Genomic DNA, 21,722 nt, shown 5'->3' on the forward strand with positions numbered 1-21,722 from the left:
TGGTTTTATAAGTTTAGCAAAGTTGTTCCTACATTTGGTTTCTCTTAGTGTTAATCATATCACTCCATTTTTGTTCGTCGCCAGGACTCCAAAGTTATTTTACTGGTTGTTTATGTTGATGATATAATTGTCTATGGTACTGATATGTCTGGGATCACAAAGGTTAAGAATTTTTAGATGAAAGACTTGGGTGCTCTCCGCTACTTCTTTGGTATTGAGGTCATTTGCAGTAAGAAAGGTCTCAGTTTGTCTCAACGGAAATATGTTCTTGATCTTCTGAGTGATACAAGGATGTTAGGTTGTAAACCTATAGATATCCCTACGGATCCTCATGTCAAACTTGGGGCTTCTGATGACAAAGACTTTGAAGGTAAGCATCAGTATCGAAGACTTGTTGGCAAGCTGATATATCTCACTATTACTTGACCGAATATATCATTTTTTGTTGGTGTGATTAGTCAGTTTATGCAAACACCTAAGCATGTTCACTGGGAGGCAGCTTGTCATATACTGAGATATCTCAAAGGTGCTCTAGGAAAGGGAATTATTTACCGTCGTCACGATCATACTAATATGGTTGGTTATTCTTATGCTGACTGGGCTGGAGCTGATGGCGATAGATGGTCAACTACAGGGTACTGTACTTTTCTTTGGCGGCAATCTTATTACGTGGAGAAGCAAGAAACAGGCTAATGTCGCTCGTTCCAGTGCTGAGGCAAAAGTATAGAGCTATGGCTCACACTGCTACTGAGTTGATGCGGCTTTGGTCCTTTGTTTAAGAGCTTGGTTATTCTACTGATAAGCCGATGGAGATGTTCTGTGGTAACAAAGCACCAATTTATATTGCCAATAATCATGTTTTCCATGAGAGGACGAAGCATATTGAAGTAGATTGTCACTTTGTTTGGGACGCTATAATGAAGAAGTTAATCTCCACTCCGTTTGTCAGCTTTCATGTTCAACTTGGGGATTAATTTACCAAAGCCTTGTTTTAAGCTGTTTTTCTACAGGGATGCTCCAAGTTGGGCATGGGTGATGTCTATGCTCTAGATTGAGGGGAAGTGTTAAGTGAGTCAGTTTATATTTGAACGCATAGTTAGTGTTGGGGTATTTTAGGTACTGTTAATTACTTGTGTTAAGGCCTGATTTGGTATGATTTCTATTTCAATTTTATGGGGTGATTTCCATTTTGGATATTGTTTGGTTTGATTTTTGCACCATATTTCAGTGAAATAGAAATTCTGAAATAGCTGAGGAGCTGTTACATTTGAATTCACTCTTGCTCCATGGTTAATTTGATGGGCAAAGTAGTAATTCATGTTAAAAATAAAACACCACCCTTCTTCTTCTAATGGTCTCACCACCACCACCACAACTTCCATGCCACCGCCACCGCCACTACCCCGCTGCCACCACACCACCACCCTTCCCAAAGAAATATATAGAATCTATTCTCAGAAAGTGAACTACCAAATGGATTTTTTTATTCTTAAAATATTTCATATTGATACAACCAAAACATTTCAATTTCTTGACCAAAAAACTATTTGTTGACTATTTCAAGAAATCAATTCGAAATTGAAATAGAAATCATACCAAATCCGGCCTAAGTCAGTTCGATTATGTTACCATTATGCGCTCATAAATAAAGGTAAAGGCCCACGGTTTGTAATAAGCTGCTCAACACACAACCATGGGCAGATTACTCCAATTCTCTTGGTCATGGTTTAAAGTATCACACCGTACGTTTCGTCTCGGCCGATACGTGCATCTCTTTTTTTATTAAATGGTATCAATCAATATCGCATTGTATCAACCGATACGGTGTGATATGATACGATACAATACGATCGATATGTACTGATACTCTCAATACAATTGATTTAGAGATTGAAAAAAGGTATCAGTACGTATCGTATCGTATCAGCCGATACGGTGTGATACAATGTGATACACTGCGATACGCACATTAAAAGGCACATGTGACTTCAGAATCGTGATTCCAGAAACCAGAAAGCACCAACAGCACCTGGACAGACAAGTTTTCACGCAAAACTTCAATTTTGTGACATCTTTCAAATTTCATGGTTAGGGCTTTGATTCTTTGCTGAGAAATGAATCAAATCAAGGAAACAAAATGCAATATTTCTTATTTATAATGTTTTTTGCTCCAAAGTGTATTTCTATGTGTATCTTGACCATTTCCACACGTATCTATAGCATGATGCAGTATCAAACCTGAAAAAGATCCCTCATGTTGTTTTGGTCCACATCAGAACTAGACCAACCAAGAACCAGCCTCAATTAAGCCCAGCTAGCCAGGGTTAGTCCCTGCGATATTATTGCTGGTGGGGCCCATGAAGTAGACTCCAAAGAGCCACCAGACCTGAGTTTAATTTTCTTAAAGTGTCTTTTCATTTTCCTAGGCTTAGTTAATGAGTTGATTTCTTTTTTCTAGGTGCTTTAGTTAGACTTTTCAATTTTCAAATTGGGTCTTTTAAGTTTCTCTATGTAGGAGTCCAAAGTTTGTGTTAAGTAATTAATTTTACTTGGTATTAGTTTCTAGGTAATTTAATGCTTTACTGGAGTTAGCTTCTATGTGATTAATGCTCGAGTCCAGGAGTCATTTTTATTTTCTTTATATACTCATGTAATCCAACAACCAAAAAAAGATTTGAAGAATGAATTGAATATTGGATTTCATTGGAAATCAGCAGGTGTGTTTGATCACCTTCTATCCCTCCCCTCTCCTCAACATCTTTTCTTTCTTTCTATACCCCTCCCAATCTCATCTCTTCTCCTCTCTCTCATGATACTCCCTCTCATCCCCCCCCCCCCCCGGTTTCTTCTTCTCTCTTCATCCAAGATCAGAATCTGATCTTGAAACCTCAGTCTTCTCCCTTTATCCTATCCCTAACCTCCCTATAAACTAGATCTGGTCTCTCTATTACAGATCTGAACCTTCTGCTGCGCCATACCGTGTGATACGTACCTCCGATACGTCTCCTAAAATCACCCCACCAATACGATACACGATACCGATACTTTAAACCCTTGCTCTTGGTCTTCTTCTTTCTTTCTTTCTTTCCTCCATTAGTGCCGGTTGATTAGTGTCTGGTTTTCTCACACATTCCACATCTACGACTGATCTTGTCATCAATCATTTAATTGCAGGAACGTTCCATTCATTGTACTGCTTATGCCTAGGACAGTTACAACCCTATGACTGGGATTTCAATTCAATAATAAGTCAATCACATATTGTAAATATTTGTGCTTTGAACCATGATCACCTTCGAAATTCATCAGCTTTAGCTGGGCATGATACTTTTAATCAGAAATTCTGTTACACCTCCATTTGAATAGCCACAAAACTATACAATAGTGATATGAAATGCAAGAATAGATGCTTACGGATCAAGAAGACTTAAACTACGCCCACTCCATCCCTTTGTTGGGCTGGAAGCTACTAACGCTACAAGAACTGCTACCACAGCACAACATACTACCCTGAAAAGTTAAAACATTATTTCAGTGTTCTTGTTGTAGTGCAAAAGCACATTATAATATATCCTATAGTTTACAGTCCAATCCAGATAATTAGAAAGGTAACAACATCATTTTATCAACCAAGAATAGTACATGACAACTCCAACCAATCTCTAGACAGCATAAATCTGTAATCTCAATCATAAATTCATAATGGCATCAAAGGATGCCAATGCACCAAATATTTGTTAAGCTCATTTCTTTGCCCCTTTTTACCAGTACCATTCAGCATCATATATACTTAAGAGAATGCCAATGGGGCTTACATGCCAACAGACACGACAAGAGCAACAGCCACTTTAAACATTTTTGGTGAGAGAAGCCCTTTAATGTAATATACAAAAGCAACCACATGAATAATGATGAATACCTGCAATTATTAAAAAAAAAAAAAGTAAGAAACATTTTATAAAGGCAGAAGAATACAAAACACTTAGAAATATCAAACACAATAAATTTCATTTCTTGCCAAAAAAAATACAACTGAGAGGCCACAGAACTTGACTGACTTCATTCAACATCATCAATAGTTCTTTCTTTACTAATCAATATATAGTTGTCATGTCACCAACCAAGGCACCCAGGCGAGCACCATGTTACAGATAAATATGCCATATTCCACAAGTAGCTTTTGTATGTGCGTGTGTGTTGGGGGGGTTCCCAAAATAGCTTTCCATCATTTGGCATTGGAAAACTTCAATTTTTTTAGTAAGACAGTATCACAAGTGTCAAATCCAGAAACCTATGATTCAACAACATGCAAATACAAAGACAAAGAAAGTATGCCAGACCAACTATGCAGACCATATACAGATTTTCCTTTCCATTTGAGTTGTACTACCAACCATGACCCATGGGAAGATGAAAATCTCATTCTCCCTGCCCCTAAAGCAACACATGCCCCAGAGATTTTCTCAAACTTTTTCTCTAATGTCAGTCATCATTTCATACATGGGAGGTCATAGTATATTTTCTGCTTCCATTTTTACCCTCTGTGATTGATGTCAAAGCTGCACCAATCATTTGCTTGACCCATGCACCTCAAGAGGCTCTACCAAGGGCAGAACTCCAATTAAGCACTACGCTCACCTGGATCCAGGCAGGAGGATCACTAGGAGAATTCACGGACGACCTTTTCTAAGTTTGAGTACCAAGTGGTCCATGGATAAGCCTATTGATGCAGCCAGCCACCAAGCCCCATAGACTGTTATTAGTTTGGTTTTTGGGTTTTTTTTTCCCTTTAATGGACCTTGGGTTTAGTTTCAGCTACATGGGTTGGAATGACAGGAATATATGGCTTCTTATTTAGGTCTTTAGTTTTTGGATGGTTTCTAGAGTTGTTATTGCTTGGGGAAGGGGATTAGATAGGTTAGGAAAGCTTCTTACATCTTTCACTGGGTTGAGTCTATTTATGCCCCCATATGTAATCAACTCTGGCAGAAGTATGGTTAATGAAAAATGGTTTTCCTGGCAGAGAATGGGCCTCTTTTCGTCTCAAGGGTTTGATGGGCCAACCTTGATCTACAGTTGATGAGCAACCTAGGCAACAGTTCATGGTAAACTGCTTTATCTTCATCCATATTCTTCTCTTAGTTGAGGTGTTTGTAATTTCTATTAGCTGTACTATGTTCTGGACATTACACTTGATGGGAGAGAAACTGTTGGAACTCCCATCGATTCAACTCAGCAAAGACTGAGTTTGAGGAGGTATTCCTCTGTTGGAGGCGCTTCATCTTACTTAGTTTCAGATTGAAACTCAAAGGGGGCTGTGAGAACCAAACCAAGAACCATACTGGCTCTACTAGTTCCACCTGGATTGATTTCTTTGAATTTTCATTGAATCACTGATTGATGATTGAGTCTGTTATTGGCTATACTTCCAAGAGGTCTGGGGGTCAGGATCTCAGCTCGATTGATTTGGCTGCTCGAGGAGAGAGTTTGATCAACTTGTTTGAGGTTGGGTCTACTGTTTATGCAATTCCAGAAATATTTACCAGTAAGTACTCATACCATGCATCTTCTGATAAACTTACATACTTTCTGATATTAAAATAGCTCCTTCGTTTGAGTTCTTTACAGATAAATCCTCCTATCCAGAATTAATTACATTTTCATCCTAGATTCTGTTTTGCCTTTCCAAAAGGGTCCAGTACTGTTTTAGAAATTACAGAATCACCACTATCTACTTTATTTGAGATTGATTAGTTTGAGGGGGGCCCTAAGTAACCAAATCAGGGTTTTGAAACCCTAGGTTGCAACAACACCTACCTAGCATGCAAGGAAGAACCAATATGGAACCAACATGCATACAATAGCACTTATGTCAAATGCCATTGGTGCCATTGGCGATGCAGATCAAATGTACTCAAAGAAGTACCAAGGACAAAAAGAGCCCAAGTGAGACAACTCAGTTACTCAGCTGAGTTGACTCAGTCATGAACTCAGTTCACCCAGTTTTGGGCCCTTTATGGACAAGCAACAGTCCCCATTGTGGGACTCCTTTTTAGTATTCTATTTGGTTTGTTTTTGTTTTTCTATTTGGTTTGTTTTTGTTTTAATTAGTTACTTGTAATAGTAGGTAATAAAGTTCCAATAAGTGAGAACTCTATCCTCTCCATAAGTGTTTCAAGTAGTTGAGACACTTCAAAAGGGGCTGTCGACCTAAGGGGTTTCCTATACTCTCTTTTTTTTTTTTCCCTTGTTGAGTTCCATTGTGATTCTCTTTATTCTCTTTGAATAAATAAATCATTAGAGGGGACTACAGCCCATGATTTGTTCATTCAATCAGCTATAGATATTGTCAATTCTGTGGTGATGCAACTCTATTACTGTTGTGGTGATTCTAGTGGGTTATATCCTCTCTTCTTTTTTTCTTCTTTTCTACAAACTGATTTCAATTTTCAAGTAAGTACCTTGTATTCCAGTCAATTATGAGTTTCTGATTGTAGAGTTCAGTAGCTTGTGATTGGTGGGGTGGGGTGGGGTGGGGTGGGGTGGGGGTGGGGGGGGGGGGGTCGAGAGAATACCTCCCAGTCAAGATCCCAAGCTAACCCAACCAAGGTTCTAAACCTCGGTTTCAAGGCCGGTTTCGGCCAGCCCTAAAACCGAGATATGCCAGGTTTCGACCGTATCTCAGTTGAAACCTGGTACTTTTTCCAGGCCAACTCGAAACCTTGGTTTCAAGACCCAGAAGTTGTTTTTTTGCCCTGATTTTGGCTGTGCTGACTATTTTTAACATTTTGAACCCAATCCATGCATTAGTTTCGCATAAAGAACACTCAAAATGGTACTAGTGGTTTTGACCCAAGTTTGATGGTGTATATTGTTTGAAAATGGTATCAAACCAGAAACTTCGCTTATTTATGTCAAATATCATTTAAGTAAATGTTTTTATATTTGTTATTTCATTTACTTAAAATATTATACATAAATACACAACCCCCCCCCCCCCCAATTTTGAATCCAATAAAAATAGTTAGAAAATCAAATTCCAAAAGGATAAAAAATCAACCCACCAGTTCAAGAACAAAATTTGAATTTTCTTAATATGGTAAAACATTGCTAAAAACCAATGAAAATATTTTTTAGATATCCAACAAGTCTAAGATTGCTTAAATCCGATCTATATTGAAAGATTCATGTTTCGGTCAAACTTTATTTGTTGCGCATGCGAATGCTATCAAAACCGCTCTGAATGAAAATATTTTTTAGATATTAAAACACATGAATATTTTACCACTTCTTTGTTTTTTAGCAATGTTTTACCATATTAAGATTTATGAAATTTTTAGATTTGAGAAAAACCCCAGATTAGAAAGTTGAAAATTTTAGCTACCGTCGAAATCCAATTTTTGTTCTTGAACTGGGTGGGTTGACTTTTTATCCTTTTGGAATTTGATTTTCTAACTATTTTTATTGGATTCAAATGGGAGGTATTTGCTTATTTATGAATAATGTCTTAAGTAAATGAAACATTTAATTAAATGATATTTGGCATAAATAAGGTGGTTCAACCAGTTTCAGGTCGAAACTCCCAAGTTCTGACAAGTATCAATAGGGATAGGTGAATTTATATTAGATGGCTCAAGTCGAAACTTGCGAAATTACCGAAATATGGCCAAAACATGTCAAAACCAGGTACAAAGTGATATCGCATTATGGTTTTGCCTCGGTTTCTTGCGAAACTGAGATTTGGAACTATGAACCCCACTTAGATAATCAACCCAACAATTAATAGAAAATTCAACCCTCTGGTGAGAGTTAAATTCTAGGAATAGCCTTGGCGCAATGGTTAAGTTGCGCTATTGCAACCTGTTGGTTGTGGGTTCAAAACTTGGAAATAGACTCTCGTGTGAAGCAGGGGATAAGGCTGCGTACATTTGCCCCTCTCAGACCCTGCAGCAGCAGGAGCCAAATGCACTAGGTTGCTCTTTAATCACAAATATAGAGGATAGAGATCCTTCAAAAAATGGGAGAGCTCCAATGGTCAGTTTGAGATTTATTAGAATCTAGAGAAACTCAAAATCTGAACTTAGATTTCAGCAAATAGGGATTATAAAATTAAATTAGATCAACAACTTGGATTAGGCTGAAACTAAAATTGAGTTGCCCTCTCAACAGCCCAATAATATTCCCGAAGTATGAGATCAATCGGATGGATAGATTTGAATTAATTTTGAAAACACCAAATCTGAAATAGAGATTTGCAGAAAATAGGAGATTTCCTATAAGATCAAATCCACTGGTTAGAATTCCACCAACCTTGATCGAGTTATTCTTTTGGGGTTGACGTAATAACTCCCAAATATCACCCAAATCTGATGGCCAGATTGGGTTGTGGTTGATATAGAAATTTGGCTGAAAACAATACTAAAACAGGGCAACCGCAGGGATACAATGGGGGTATTAATGAGGTTGAAGTAACTGAATAACATACCCAATGTAAACTACTGACCAGCGAATATAAATTGAAACTAAAATACTAAATCAGAGATTATACCTGAATGGAAGATAACAGAGTATGAAAATAGCAGAAAGATAATCAGGTTTCCCACCTCAGGAACAGATTCCCTCTGTCCTATTAGCTTCATGCAAGTTGATTCCCTCAATAGTTGCAGAGAAAACTTCAATATTCAATTCAATAAATCATGTGGAGCTTTGGCTCTTACAAAATTTAAATAGCAAAACAGCAAGTATAATCCTATTCTGAATAGGAAAGCTAAATCCTAGTCTAAGTAAAAGAAAAACATAGTTTAACTAAGAAACTTAACAAATCAAATTAAACATCTCAAATTAAAACTTACGTAGCGAAACTAATAAGCCCATCTAAGCCCATGAATTGGGCTGGGCCTCCTAGCTGAGAGCTAGGCCTGAGCTTGGGGCCTGCTGCCCCTTTTCTTCTTGCGAAAATACACCTTCAGCTCCTGCCCTGCATCAGTGGTTCTCAGTTGCTGTTCCTAACCCTTGCTACTCTGTTTAATCTTTTTCTTTCTGAATATCTTATTTGTTCAGCAGGTTGTGGTTCGCAGTTGCTGTTCCGTACTCCCGATACACTGTTTAATCTTTGTTTTCTTACTCTCTTATTTGTTGAGATCAATACCAACTGCTGTTCTTTAATATTCGAATGCCTATCTGCATCGGAATAGAACTAGATCTCAGAATCCAACCTTTGTATGAATCTGAGATTTGGGGATTCGATTCCCTCATTCTACAGCAGGGTTCAATCAAAGTGTAGCTGATGCAGAAGCCAAGCTGTTTAGCAAGAAATACACTACAGGAACTCATGGGAGAAGGGCTGGTTCACTTGACCAATTGGTGGACCGACCCAATGGGCCATTGAGCCAACCAACCTTATGTTGGCCCAGCCCAATAGGGCTGGGATTTGCTGGGTCTCTCAAACCCAGATTGTGGGGGCATTATTGTTAATTTTTATTGACAGATTTTGGTACTTCAAGTGCTGACCGATATCACCTTTGGTGGGGACCACTTGAAGGAGTGAAGATTACATTATGTCATAGTTGTCATGGCGCCACCATGGACGCCATACCACGACATATGGCCATATCGGGTGACATGGTTGTTTCAAATTATAAAACTTAATTTTTTAACAATAATTTTTTTAACCAATTTTTATTTTAATGCTGTTTCCTTACCATAAAAAAAATTAAAAAAACATCAAACAGAAAACACTAATACACTATTGACTAATACACAATCACATATTCACATTAGCAAATTTTTTTTTATTTAGATGGGTTGTTTATTAGCTTTATTCACTCAATATAAATTACGTTCTTGTAATTGTTTTTTTGTTTTGTTACTTTTGTAGTCACTTTCATACGAATCATATCTCAACTCTCATGATTTTTCAACTTTATTATCAGCAAGACTATTGCTATCAATTATTTGATAATCCATGATTTCATATACACTAATGGATATTACACTTTCATGAATTAAACCATAGTAGAGTAGTAGACTAGTAGTACACTTTCATGTTAATTTTTTATGTTATAGGGTATATATTATAGCATACTAAATGACATTAAAATAGAGAAAATAAAAAATAAAACACGGTCGATAGGATCGCCATGGCGGGCGACATGTCGATATATCGACATGACACCCCTACACCAACTTGGATCGCCGTGACGACGTGACAACCATGCATTATGTTGCTAATTTATTTCAGTCCTAGTTAATTAGAGTAGTTTCTGTTTTATGTTGCAACTTATTACGTAAAGTTTTTATTTTCTCTCTTACTTGAGGTGCAAGTATTGCCCTCTTTATATTGTAAAGGCTGTTATTGTCTCCCCCACAATTTTACAGTTGACTGAAGATTGCTTTTGGCAAATTATGATTCCCTTCTCAAGTTTTGATTGTGACTTGAAGGGTTGAGAAACCTGGTTGAGAGAGCCGAAGCATCTTTATCCATCCTTTCTCCTATCTTCTTCTTTTCCTCCTACCCTGCTCGAGCTCTGTTGGTGACTGTTGCTGTGACTCTTCAACTGCTGCTGCCTGTGACTGTTGCTGCTACTGAAGATCACCATCCGAAGGTCGAAGACATCCCTCCACTTCAACTGTTGCTGCTGCTGATTGATCCTTCGATTGAAGCTGTTGCTGCACCCCTGCAAACCCCTTTGGCTGCAAGTTTCTAATTTCATAACTCCCCATCCCATCAACAAACCCTGCTGGGTTTTGAAGCACACCATCCCCCATTCATTCACTCCACTCAATCCTCACTTCCACCCATTCCACAGGCTGAAACCTTCTATTTTCACTAACTTTCTATTTTCATTCCACCCTCATAACTTCACTTCTACCCATCAGAACTTCATCAAACTTGCAGCAGAGCCCTCTCTCCATAGATCCCACACTCAATCCAAGTTAGAGCCCAAACTGGTGGCTAGTTTGGTCTGCAGAGAATTAGTTTCTATTTTGGGAGTTGCTGTCATATCTTCCAGCTCAACCATCAGAATCAATTGAAACTTTCAGCAGTGTTTCTACCCTATACAAGCATCATTCGATCCAAAGCTGGGAGAATTCCTTGCTGGTTTGGTTGATTTCACAAACTTTCTAATTCTGCTGTTTGTTTCTATTTTAAATTTGTGGGTTTTCTTGGGACTAAATTAACCTAATTTTAGTCTTACATTTGTATCATAGATCAGGATCTCTGCTTTGCTGTTAATAAAGTTCTCCCATACTGCTTTGCTGTTCATAATTTCTCCTATACTGCCTCTACTATTTCTCTTTTGAGATTACTGGTATGATTGAGCTCTAATTCTGAATCTAACCATTGGACTGAATTCTGCTTTTGGGTATCTCATTCTCTGTTATTACAACATTCGATCAGAATTTGGCCCGCACCTGATCTGTCATTCTTTTGATATTAAACTTCACTCAATTATGGTTTATTTACTGGTCTGCAATTCTGATCCACTAAGTATTTCTAAAACCTAACACTTAGGTAGATTTAAACCTCATCAATTGGTCATAAGAAGTGCATGACAACAGGAACATCCTACTCTCCCCCATGGTTTTTTTCCCCACAATGAATGTCCCCACTGTTTATGCACTCAGCTATCTGTTGCAACTGTGTGTTGACCTTGCCACAATATGCACTTAACTCATTCAGTCGCTCCCAGCTGATTTCAACATCAGAAAGACCCTTTTGACTTCACCGGTACTCCATTTAGGAATGCTTGCTTGGAAGTATTCACAGTGTTCAAGCATTGATATGTTCTCCTGAAAGCATCATGGTCACACAGGGCCATGTGGGGAGGCTTCTCGTTGGATCCTCAGTCCTCACTGTCAGCAGGATAAGAATTTAAGAAACTAGGACAGAACCCCGACAAATCTTTCTGACTGAAGAAGTAGCTGCGTCTTGTAACAAAGTTGGCCTACTCATGATATTATGGTAAGAGGGCCTTTGTATTGACTTCATACATGCATTTAACAGTTATATCCTTTTCTTCAAGTCTCACAATCACAAAATCTCAATGTTAAACTAGGGAAGCTTCATCTTCTGACTGGCCCATTTCTTCATCTATCATGAGAGTTTGAACTTCTTGACAAAAGCACTCTGTTCTCATGATATCAGCCCTCGTGTCTCAATCCTTTGTGAGTGGCTAGGCCTTGAGATCATTCCTTCAGTGACTCGAGGTAACTTCTTATTCTCAACAAAAAAAGGTAACTTTATGGGGCTTTAGTAGCCAATGGCAATAACAAGCTCAAAAATACTCTTGGTGCAATCCTGGATTCAACAAAACCCCGTTTGGGATCGGTATGGGCCCATCCAAGTACTAGACAACTCCAATAATGAGTTTAATAGCAATTCTGTAAATAAACTGAAGTTTCAAATGGGTTGGTAATTTAAACAAAATCTTAAAGGTAACTTAGGAAGACAATGAAGCAGGATAGAAAGAAATATATGAATTAAAAGGGATGACTATCTTGGAACCAAAACAAAATAAGGGATTGAAGAGGATTAGGAATATAGGTAAGGTATTTAAGGAAATCAAACAAATACAAATCAAATAACAACCCGCGAGTGTGAAATTGTCTTCAATCTTCGATCAAAACAGAAACCAGTGGTGGCGTATTCCCTTAAGTTCAATCAGGTTTTCCACAGGGAGCTTCAAATGTCGGGAAATCTTAGGAACAAGTTAGCAATCACCGGCCCTATGGAGTATAACCCAAATAAGCCTCAATAAGCAAGCAATGATTCTAAGATAAATTCCTGAAATAGAAGGTAGCATTAGTTGCAGGTTTGGTCTGATATTCAAGGTAAGAATCTCATGATAGGGGAAGTAAAAGAGGTAGGGTTCTAGGGTTTGAATCGCCCTAAAGATGTGACCCAACCCCTGAATATCGGGTCCTCTTTGGTTGTCTTAAAGGAGTTCCAACGAACTCAACCAAATCTGGAAATTGTCGATACAGAAACCAGTTATGGTCACGGTAAGCTTAGCAGGTGAGGAAGATAGAGAACTTAGAAAAAAGAAGAGGGAAATAAGGAGTAGTATCTGGGATAGGGAAATAGACTATGAAAGGAGGAATCAGAGAGAGAGGGGAAGTAACTCGTACCTGAGAGTGGGAAAGGAATTGTGTTAGAGGGAGGAAGGGGAAGGCTCACAACCTAACAGTCCATAGCACCGTAAACAAACATAACTCACTATCTTCTTCAATTCTGTCTTCACATTGTAGGTTACATGTAGATATTTAAAGATATAGAAAGACTCCTAATCATACTTCGAGAACTCCGAGTTTCTCGGTATTTCGAAAAGCCGAGACGAGACCATAGGCGATATTAAAAAGTCCAATATCTCGTCGAGATCTCGACGATTGGATCTCGGTTTCGGTCCATTTTTTTACCCACCTAACAGTTAAAAAGCCCACCTAACTCAACAGAACTCGCCATATCTCGGTGAGTTCTGTCCATAACCCCCAAAATCCTCTCTTCTTCCCAACTAGAGTACATTCACATCCGGAAGCATGAGTATAGATACTACTAGTGAGCATCAGTCGTGGCATTCATCTCAGCCTCATCATGACTATGATTATGGCCAGGAGAGCACCGGTTCTGAATATAGTGCGTATGGCCAGTTTGGCCAGTCAACACATGAGTTTGACAATCAAAGCACTGGGTCTGGTTTTAGGCACATATTCCCAGTCCCATACATGCCTCAATATGACAGTAGCAGTGGATCTCACACTTCATGGCAACCGTCTCACGCCTCATGGCAACAGTTATACCCTAGGATAGGCGACTTGGCATATGTTGATGACAACTCTTACCTGAATGCTGTGGACATAGTACTATATCTCGCAATATATCGGTATCTCGGGCCTACCGAGATATCCGAAATATCCGAAATTTGGCAAAATTTTGCCGAAATATTGCATTTTTTCTGCAATATTTCGGGAGTCCATCTCGGTGGGTATTTGGCTATATCTAGGCCTGATACTTCATGGACACCCTTATTTAAGCTAAATAAACACATTAAACCTTCATATTACAAAAAAAATGAACTCAAAGTGGTGTTTATGGTTTGCACCCTTGATTGACTGTATACGGTCAGACCCTGTTGTATAAAATAGTTAAATACATATTGTTTAAGTACTAAAAGACAAAATAAGAAATTTAAACAAAGTAATGAAACAAAAATAAAGTCAAATGTAGCCTTTAATTTAAACTCATAAAGTCATAAGTGCATAAGTTATAACTCATAAACTTCATAATAGTCAATAGTTCAATACTCAATACACAAAGTATTTCTACGAAATTTACCAAAATTTACTGAAATATACTGCTCAATACACAATATTTCTACGAAATATACCGAAATATCGCCAAAATTTGAACTTTTTTCATTTCAGAAGCCCATCTTGTCTCGGTAGTGTCGAAATTACCGAAATTTTGGCGATATATCACGAAATTTTGTACCATGGCTGTGGAGCACTATATGCAACAGTGCAGCAACATTATGTCATGGGAAGACTATGTGGCACGAGTGGGGACTGAATACGTGATTCAATCTCAGTTTATGTGATGATAGTTGTAACATTGTTAAACAATTTGATGTATCACTTTAACATTTCTAATGCTTATTAAGTTGTTTTATTATTAATTGAATGTTTTACTAGCTTTCTATTACTAAATTATGTCATTTATGAGTAGAGTAGGGTATTTTAGTACGTCGTCGCCTACCAACTTAGGGTCTGATGTAAAAGTCTTATTTGGATTTTGTTTTTGCAAAATCTGATAATGTCATTGTGTTTAAATGGCCTAAAATAGGCTAAATACCAAGTTTCAGACCCAAAATAGGTCTAAAACCCACCGAGTTGAGGCTTCGAGTCGGAAAAAAAAAAATGCACCAACTCGCCGAGATCTCGACTCGACTCGGTTTTTTGAGGGACCGAGATGGCATCGAGACCCGAGTTTTAGTACCTTGCTCCTAATAGCAACTACTAAAACAACTAAAAAGGGTGTACCCAAGGCACGAGGCTACCACCAATGCGGGGTCTGGGGAGGGTAATAATGTATGCAGCATAGTTGTCAAAGCGTCGCCTAGACGCCGCCTAGGCATCCAGGCAGATCTCTAGGGGCCTAGGTGACTGCCGCCATAGTGTAAGGCGCCTTACACTGGTTTAATTGGTATTGGACCAAGTTCTGGCACTTAGTTATGCACTTATGCCAAATATCATTTAAATGACATTTACTTAAGATATTATTCACAAATAAGCAAATACCCCCTATTTGAATCCAATAAAAATAGTTAAAAAATCAAATCCCAAAAGGATAAAAAGTAAACCCCCCCAGTTCAAGAACAAAAACTGAATTTTTTGCGATAGGTGAAATTTTCAACTTTCTAATGCTGAGTTTTTTCTCAAATCTAAAAATTTCATAAATCTTAATACAATATAACATTGCTAAAAACCCAAAGGGCGGTAAAATATTCATTTGTTTTGATATTTAAAAAAATATTTTCATTCAGAGCAATTTTGATAGCATTCGCGCACACTAAATAAGGTTTGACCAGAACATAACTCATTCAATATAAATCAGATTTAAGCAATCTTGGATTTGTTGGAAAGCTGGTTTAGTGTTCTACCTAATCCAAAAAGTCTCATGTAAAAATAAAATCATTTGATCAGTCAAACTTCTTAGATAACAAGAATATTTTTCTAAATCGAGAGCAGTTTAATTACTTATTGATAAGATCATATTTTCTAAGAACAGTATAAACCAAATGTATGTTTTGATTGTTTCAAATTTCCAATAGCTTGCTTCTTCAGTTCTGCTGTCTTCTAGTTCTATGTTGATTTTTTATGACTTTGTGTGGCTTAATATTGATTTTTTATTACTTAATGTGACTTAATGTTGATTTTTGATGACTTGATGTTGCTTAATATTGATTTTTTATGACTTGATGTGGCTTAATGTTGATTTTTGATGATACAAGGTATATATTGTAGCATACTAAATAATGTTAGAAAAGAGGGGAAATAAAAAAAAAATAACACTTGGGCGCCTAGGCAGGCGCCTTGCCGCCTAAGCGCTTAGGAACCCCTCCACCGCCTTAGGTTGTCTTGCCGCCTTGACAACTATGGTATGCAGTCGTAGCACCCCTGCTTTGCAGAGGTAAACGAAAAAACCAAATAAATAGGAAAATAAACGAAATAAATTCTACATAATCTACCCAAATAAAATAAAATAACAGACTGCTTCTATGTAATCTACAAGCCCTCTTTTGACATAAAAAAACCGAGTTGGGCCAGTGCATCTCAGCTTAGGTCTCCAAAGTGGGTCGTTCCAGTCCAACCATGCTAACGCATCAACTCTTTGCTTTTCTATTCTTTTTTAAATAAATGAGTTCAAGTAGGGATTCAAACGGAACTGAGTCTATCTTCCTAGTTACTGGATACCTATAGCCACTATTATGATTCAACTGTCGCCATGTCTAGTCAGGGATAGCCTAAAAAAATGAAAACCGATACACCTTAAACATCCAATTATAAATGTCTTTCAGATAAAAAGAAGCTTGAAAACTGCCAAAGAGGAAGGAATATAATTATGCCTATTGATACCCTAGGATCAGAAATATGCATAAAAAGAGTCAAAGCTTTGGGCTTGGGCCCCATTAGTACAGAATTATTTTTGAATCCGATAGTAGAGGCCAAGTTAATGCAACTGTGCCTATCATAATCCAAGTTAATAATAAGAATGACACAGGAACTCTAAGCAATTAACAATATGGTATTGGATACCATTTCAAGAACAAATTGCAACAGCTGATACCACGTATCAGACCATCTAAGGGACAAAAAATATATTATGCAGAAAAAAGGGAAAAGCACCAAATAAGATCCCCAATCATTGATCAATTTGCAACTCACCAGAAAGGATGCAAAATGTTCCGATGTCATGACTGCGTTAAAACCAACAACAGGAACCAGTGAGGCTAACAATGTACCTAGGACAACCTGCATCAGCAAAATTGTGTTTTATTGACAAAAAGAAGAGAATTTGTCATTTAGGATCTTAAAAGAAAGGCTTGTAAAACTTTAACTAGAATTTCCAAGAATGGATCATTTATGGCTCTTTTGAAGACATTCCTCTGTTAGATCAATATTGCTTCTTGTATTTTATTTAAACTCAATCTCTTTATAGTTTGTACTGAATCAAACCATGGAAAATACAAGCTGTGGCTGCTGCTTCACACCCCCCCCCCCCCTAAAAAATGAATATAGAAAGCAGTGTGCTTCTTGTTAAAATACATGCACCATTCATTTGCCATCATGATTCCAGTTTCCTGAATGCAGAAGACACTTACAAGAGGAGCATAGGCAATGTACAGCCTAGGAGAGTAGCGGCCAGTCACAATGCACAGAAGCACGTGCATCGGAATAAGATTAATAATGAAGGTATAACCACCCCATGAGCACACCTGAGCCATCCACCAGGAAACATAAATACAATAAAAGGGAAAAGAAGAACACTAGTCACCTCATAATGCAACACTTACCATGTAGAAGTATGATAAAGCATTTAAAGTGGCATAGAAGAGAGATCCCGTGTTCAAAGTCTGCATAATTTATTGTCATTAGCAGGCCACGGTAACCATAAAGAATAATAAAAGTTTCATGTCAAATAGAAAGCTAAGACTAAAAAAAATGATGGGGTGATTATGAACGGATCAAACCATTTCCATATTTTATAGAAACAACTGCAACTATTCCATGAGTCAACCTTCTTTTAAAACTAAAACTAAAAACACGAAGGGGATAAGGCATGAAACTCCTAGTAAAGTCCAACCTTCACATAAAGATAGAAAGTGAAGATCAAAGCAAATATAGCAACAGCTTCATTGTCGTAGCTGCCAGCCACAGATCGAGATATATAGGATGGAACCTACAAAGAAAACATATTGGAGGAGAGTTAGTTTATTTTAAGTCATATCAAAGCTGGCACACGGATAAAGATCGAACCATATATTGTAAAAAAAAAGTGCACAGAGACTGAACTACATATTAACTAAAAATGAGAAAAGACTAGTTTAAAAACAGCAAAAGGAAAAAAGAGACTCAAGCAACAGAAAATATTATTTACTTCCCAATTTGAGCAACAAGAATGTTAAACAAACCACTTGCTGTAACCAAACGATAATATGGTACTTAGATACAACCAACTTATCTTATGATGAATCCTACAACTCTCCTACGAGTCCTTAAATAAAGCTAGCCTTTCCCAAGAGAGAACACGACATGGTCATGGAACAAGGGTGAATCAATCCCCGCAAGGAAAGATGATGGAGATGCAATGGATGACTGAGTGGCATGTGCAACACATTCGAAACCTTCAATGTACATGGGGAAGCCCTAATTGAGGTACCAGAAGACAACCTAAAGAAGAATCCTCAAATTTTCCAACTGAAGAAAGTCAGATCAAATTTAATAAGTTTCATAATTTGCTTCACAGAAACATGAAATCTGAGGTTTTGAGCCTTAAGTATGCAGAATCTGAAGAAGCCCTAATCACCCATTCAATCCGATTATCTGAAGCAGTGTTTTTAATAGAAGGCACATCTATGCCTACTAAACAAAAACAGTGTCTTAACAATAATGAAGAATTGCTAAACTCATGGCTCACTTTCAGCCCAAAAGTATATTTGCTTTGTGGAGAAAAAATGCTATAAAAAGTAGTTGAAAAATCAAATAGAATGTAATATGGTCTCACAGCCTAGAATAAAAGGGGAAAGTCCCCTGCATTGGGGGCAAATGGAGTTGAGAAAAGAAGAAGGTGAGAACAACGATTTTATTATAACAGCAATACACTGTTGTTCCCATACAGTCTAAAACCTTTACCAAGAACCCGATTCAAATTTTAAAATGTGGCTTTAGAAATTACCATAGCCAAAAGAGCTGCAGCTGTTAACCCTGCACCAGTACCCTTAACTTCCTGTTAAAATGGCAATAAAAATATCAATAATTAATGCGGCCAAGTTCCATTGTCCAACAATGAATGAATGCCACTAAAAAGAAAACCTTTGTCAGAAGGTAGGTCGCCCAAGCGGCAATGGCAGAAAATATGGGAGCAGTAAACACACAGACAGTTTCTACTGACAGAGGAATGTTCAAAGAATTCAACAACCTGCAATGAGAAAGAAAATACTCGTTAAAAAAAAAATGAAAAGAGAAAATTATATTAGCAGCTCTGAAGACTGACAAATCCCAATTGAAAAATTTAGAAACATAAAAGAACAGAACACTACAAGAGAATGTTAACAGAGATAAAATAAACATGCAGATCAATATTGTAAAGAACAATAAGCACATAAATCAAAGGAAACCTACCGCCAGATGGAACCTGCGGTCAAAGTCAATCCAGGATAAACAGTTCCACCAATCACACGACCCAGAGGATACCTTAAGACAAATAAGATGAGCGATGTTTTTAGAACCATTTTGGAATTTTAACAATAAAATTAGCTGAAAAAAAAATAAGTAGATGTCCTCAAGCACAATATTAATACAAATTACCATGTCCGATCATCAAACCAATTCCAGAATTCATATATGCCCTTCTTTGTAAGATACTGAAATAAATACATGGGAGTCAGCAGCTATAAAGTCAAGAATCAAAATAAAAGCAATAGACCAATTGAATTATGCAGAATACTTCATTTCACACACAAGTGCATAACCAGATGAGCCATCCCAAAAAATTGAAGGGGAAAAGGTTCAACTTTTTGTAGTTTACAGATCTCAGACCACCCAAAACAATTATGAGCAGTTTAACTTCAAGAGCATATACCCACTGCCAGACTATGGCTGAAATCCCCATCCAGTTTATCATAAGAAGCCAATTAAAAACCAGAGAGTGGAAAAAAAAAATCTCAAATAAAAAGCCAGCCTCAACATTAAATTATTCGTTGTTGGGCTATATAGCCTCATTACTGCACTTAATATTAGATTTCTCAAAAAAAAGGCACTTGAATGACCTAACCAGAAACTCTGCTTTGTCATGACAATGTTATTTTCATAGCCTCATTGCTGCACTTAATATTAGATTTCTCAAAAAAAAAAAAAAAAAAAAAAAAAAAGGCACTTGAATGACCTAACCAGAAACTCTGTTAATTTTTCATGACAATGTTATTTTCATATAGTAATTTAACACTTTCATCAATCAATTCAGAAAACCTAAAAAACAACCACTATACTCAACCAGGAAGGAAAACTAATAATGCAGGCCCAGATTAAATTTGGGCCAGAATTCAATACAGGTTAGGGGTGGGCCCTAATTTTTGGGTTATTGATGTAATGGAGTCACTTTTATAAGCCCATATTTAGGATTTTAATTCTGAATAAAGAATCAGTATTTTAATTACTAGGTAGTATTAGTAGTGGAGCACATTAGCTATTACTTAGGAAGTTATTTTGTTTTACAAGTATATTAGATAGAGATCTATCAGTTGTGGGGTCCATCCTAGTCGTGGGATCTCTTTAGAAAAGCTTTTAAGTTGTTTAAGTTATCTAGGGAACTTTATTACAAGTTTAGGAAGTTTAAATTGAATAGAATTCTAGTTGCTATTTTTACTATTTTTATTTAAAGCTTGTAAACCTCTCCCCCAATCAATTGATTGAATGAATAGAATACAGTTTTGAAAAGGTGGTGCCTGAGAGCTCCCCATCCCCCTCCTCTCCTCTCTTATCTGTCTCTCTTAACCCCCACAGTTCTGTTTCTTTTCTACTTTTCTCTCACCTGTGTTCTCTCTCTTCTATCACACCTACAACACTATTGCTAGCAGGCTTGTCCTTCTCTTTTTCCTTCTATTCCCCCCCCCCCCATTGCTCCCTCCATATCCCTCTTCTAATCTCCCTGAGATATTCTGTTATCTAACTGTTGGACTGCTACGAGTACTAGAACAAAGGTTCTCTGCTAACTGCTGAGAACCTTTGCCACTATTGCGACTGCTTCTGGTTTGTTTCTGAACATATTATTCTACCATTCTCTTTCAGCAATAATACTTCCTGATTCAGATCTGAGATTTAAGTTCATTCTACATTCTGTTATCATAATCAGATCTGTCTTTTCTGCTATGACTCGTAATTCTTCTTATTCTAGTTGCTTGCTATTCTGATTTCCTTCAATTGTTGCAAATCTGGATCCTGGTTTTATCTTCTGGTGTACTCCATCGAATCCTGCTATTCACTGTCGGCGTCTATTTACTGTTTCTGTTATTAAGCTCTGAGACTTATATAACATAGTTATCAAGGCGTTGCCTAGGCGTCCAGGCTCCTTGGTAGCCTTGGGCGCATTGACCCTGACTTGCGAATTAAGGTATAATGACTGTATCAACTAAATTAGAATGTGTCAAGAAAAGACAATTTACTTCTGTTTTTGAGATTGAAATGAAGTTTCTCAGTCTTCCCAAGGGAATCACTACAGATATGAACCAAAGTCCAGCTTTTTTCACTGGTTTGTTGCATTTTGCTACCTATTGTTGGAGCATACCAAGCTTTATTGCTACTGTTTATATATGATTATATTCCTGCAAATTCTGGGTTGTTCTATCTTCCTTCCCATCCATTTTCAGGTTTTTTTTTTTTTTTTTTTTTGACAATTTTCAGGTTAGTTTAAATAATGAATAATCCATGTTTTTATCATCATGATA

The 21,722-nt window shown here is 37.3% G+C and overlaps 1 protein-coding gene across 1 annotated transcript in view; it reads right to left on the reverse strand.

The window, feature by feature from the left end:
• The window catches only part of LOC122668858 (dolichyl-diphosphooligosaccharide--protein glycosyltransferase subunit STT3A-like), a 41,417-nt gene that overhangs the window by 17,428 nt on the left and 2,267 nt on the right, over positions 1–21,722 (reverse strand). The window contains exons 3-12 of the mRNA XM_043865412.1: positions 19,588–19,643; positions 19,402–19,473; positions 19,093–19,198; positions 18,956–19,006; positions 17,864–17,959; positions 17,574–17,633; positions 17,382–17,495; positions 16,945–17,031; positions 3,816–3,919; positions 3,415–3,510 (exon numbers count right to left, since the gene is read on the reverse strand). Of these exons, the coding sequence (XP_043721347.1) occupies positions 3,415–3,510; positions 3,816–3,919; positions 16,945–17,031; positions 17,382–17,495; positions 17,574–17,633; positions 17,864–17,959; positions 18,956–19,006; positions 19,093–19,198; positions 19,402–19,473; positions 19,588–19,643 (842 nt within the window). The remainder of the gene's footprint in view (positions 1–3,414; positions 3,511–3,815; positions 3,920–16,944; positions 17,032–17,381; positions 17,496–17,573; positions 17,634–17,863; positions 17,960–18,955; positions 19,007–19,092; positions 19,199–19,401; positions 19,474–19,587; positions 19,644–21,722) is intronic.

The sequence above is a fragment of the Telopea speciosissima genome, chromosome 7 (assembly GCF_018873765.1).
Source record: "Telopea speciosissima isolate NSW1024214 ecotype Mountain lineage chromosome 7, Tspe_v1, whole genome shotgun sequence".
Lineage (NCBI taxonomy): Eukaryota > Viridiplantae > Streptophyta > Magnoliopsida > Proteales > Proteaceae > Telopea > Telopea speciosissima.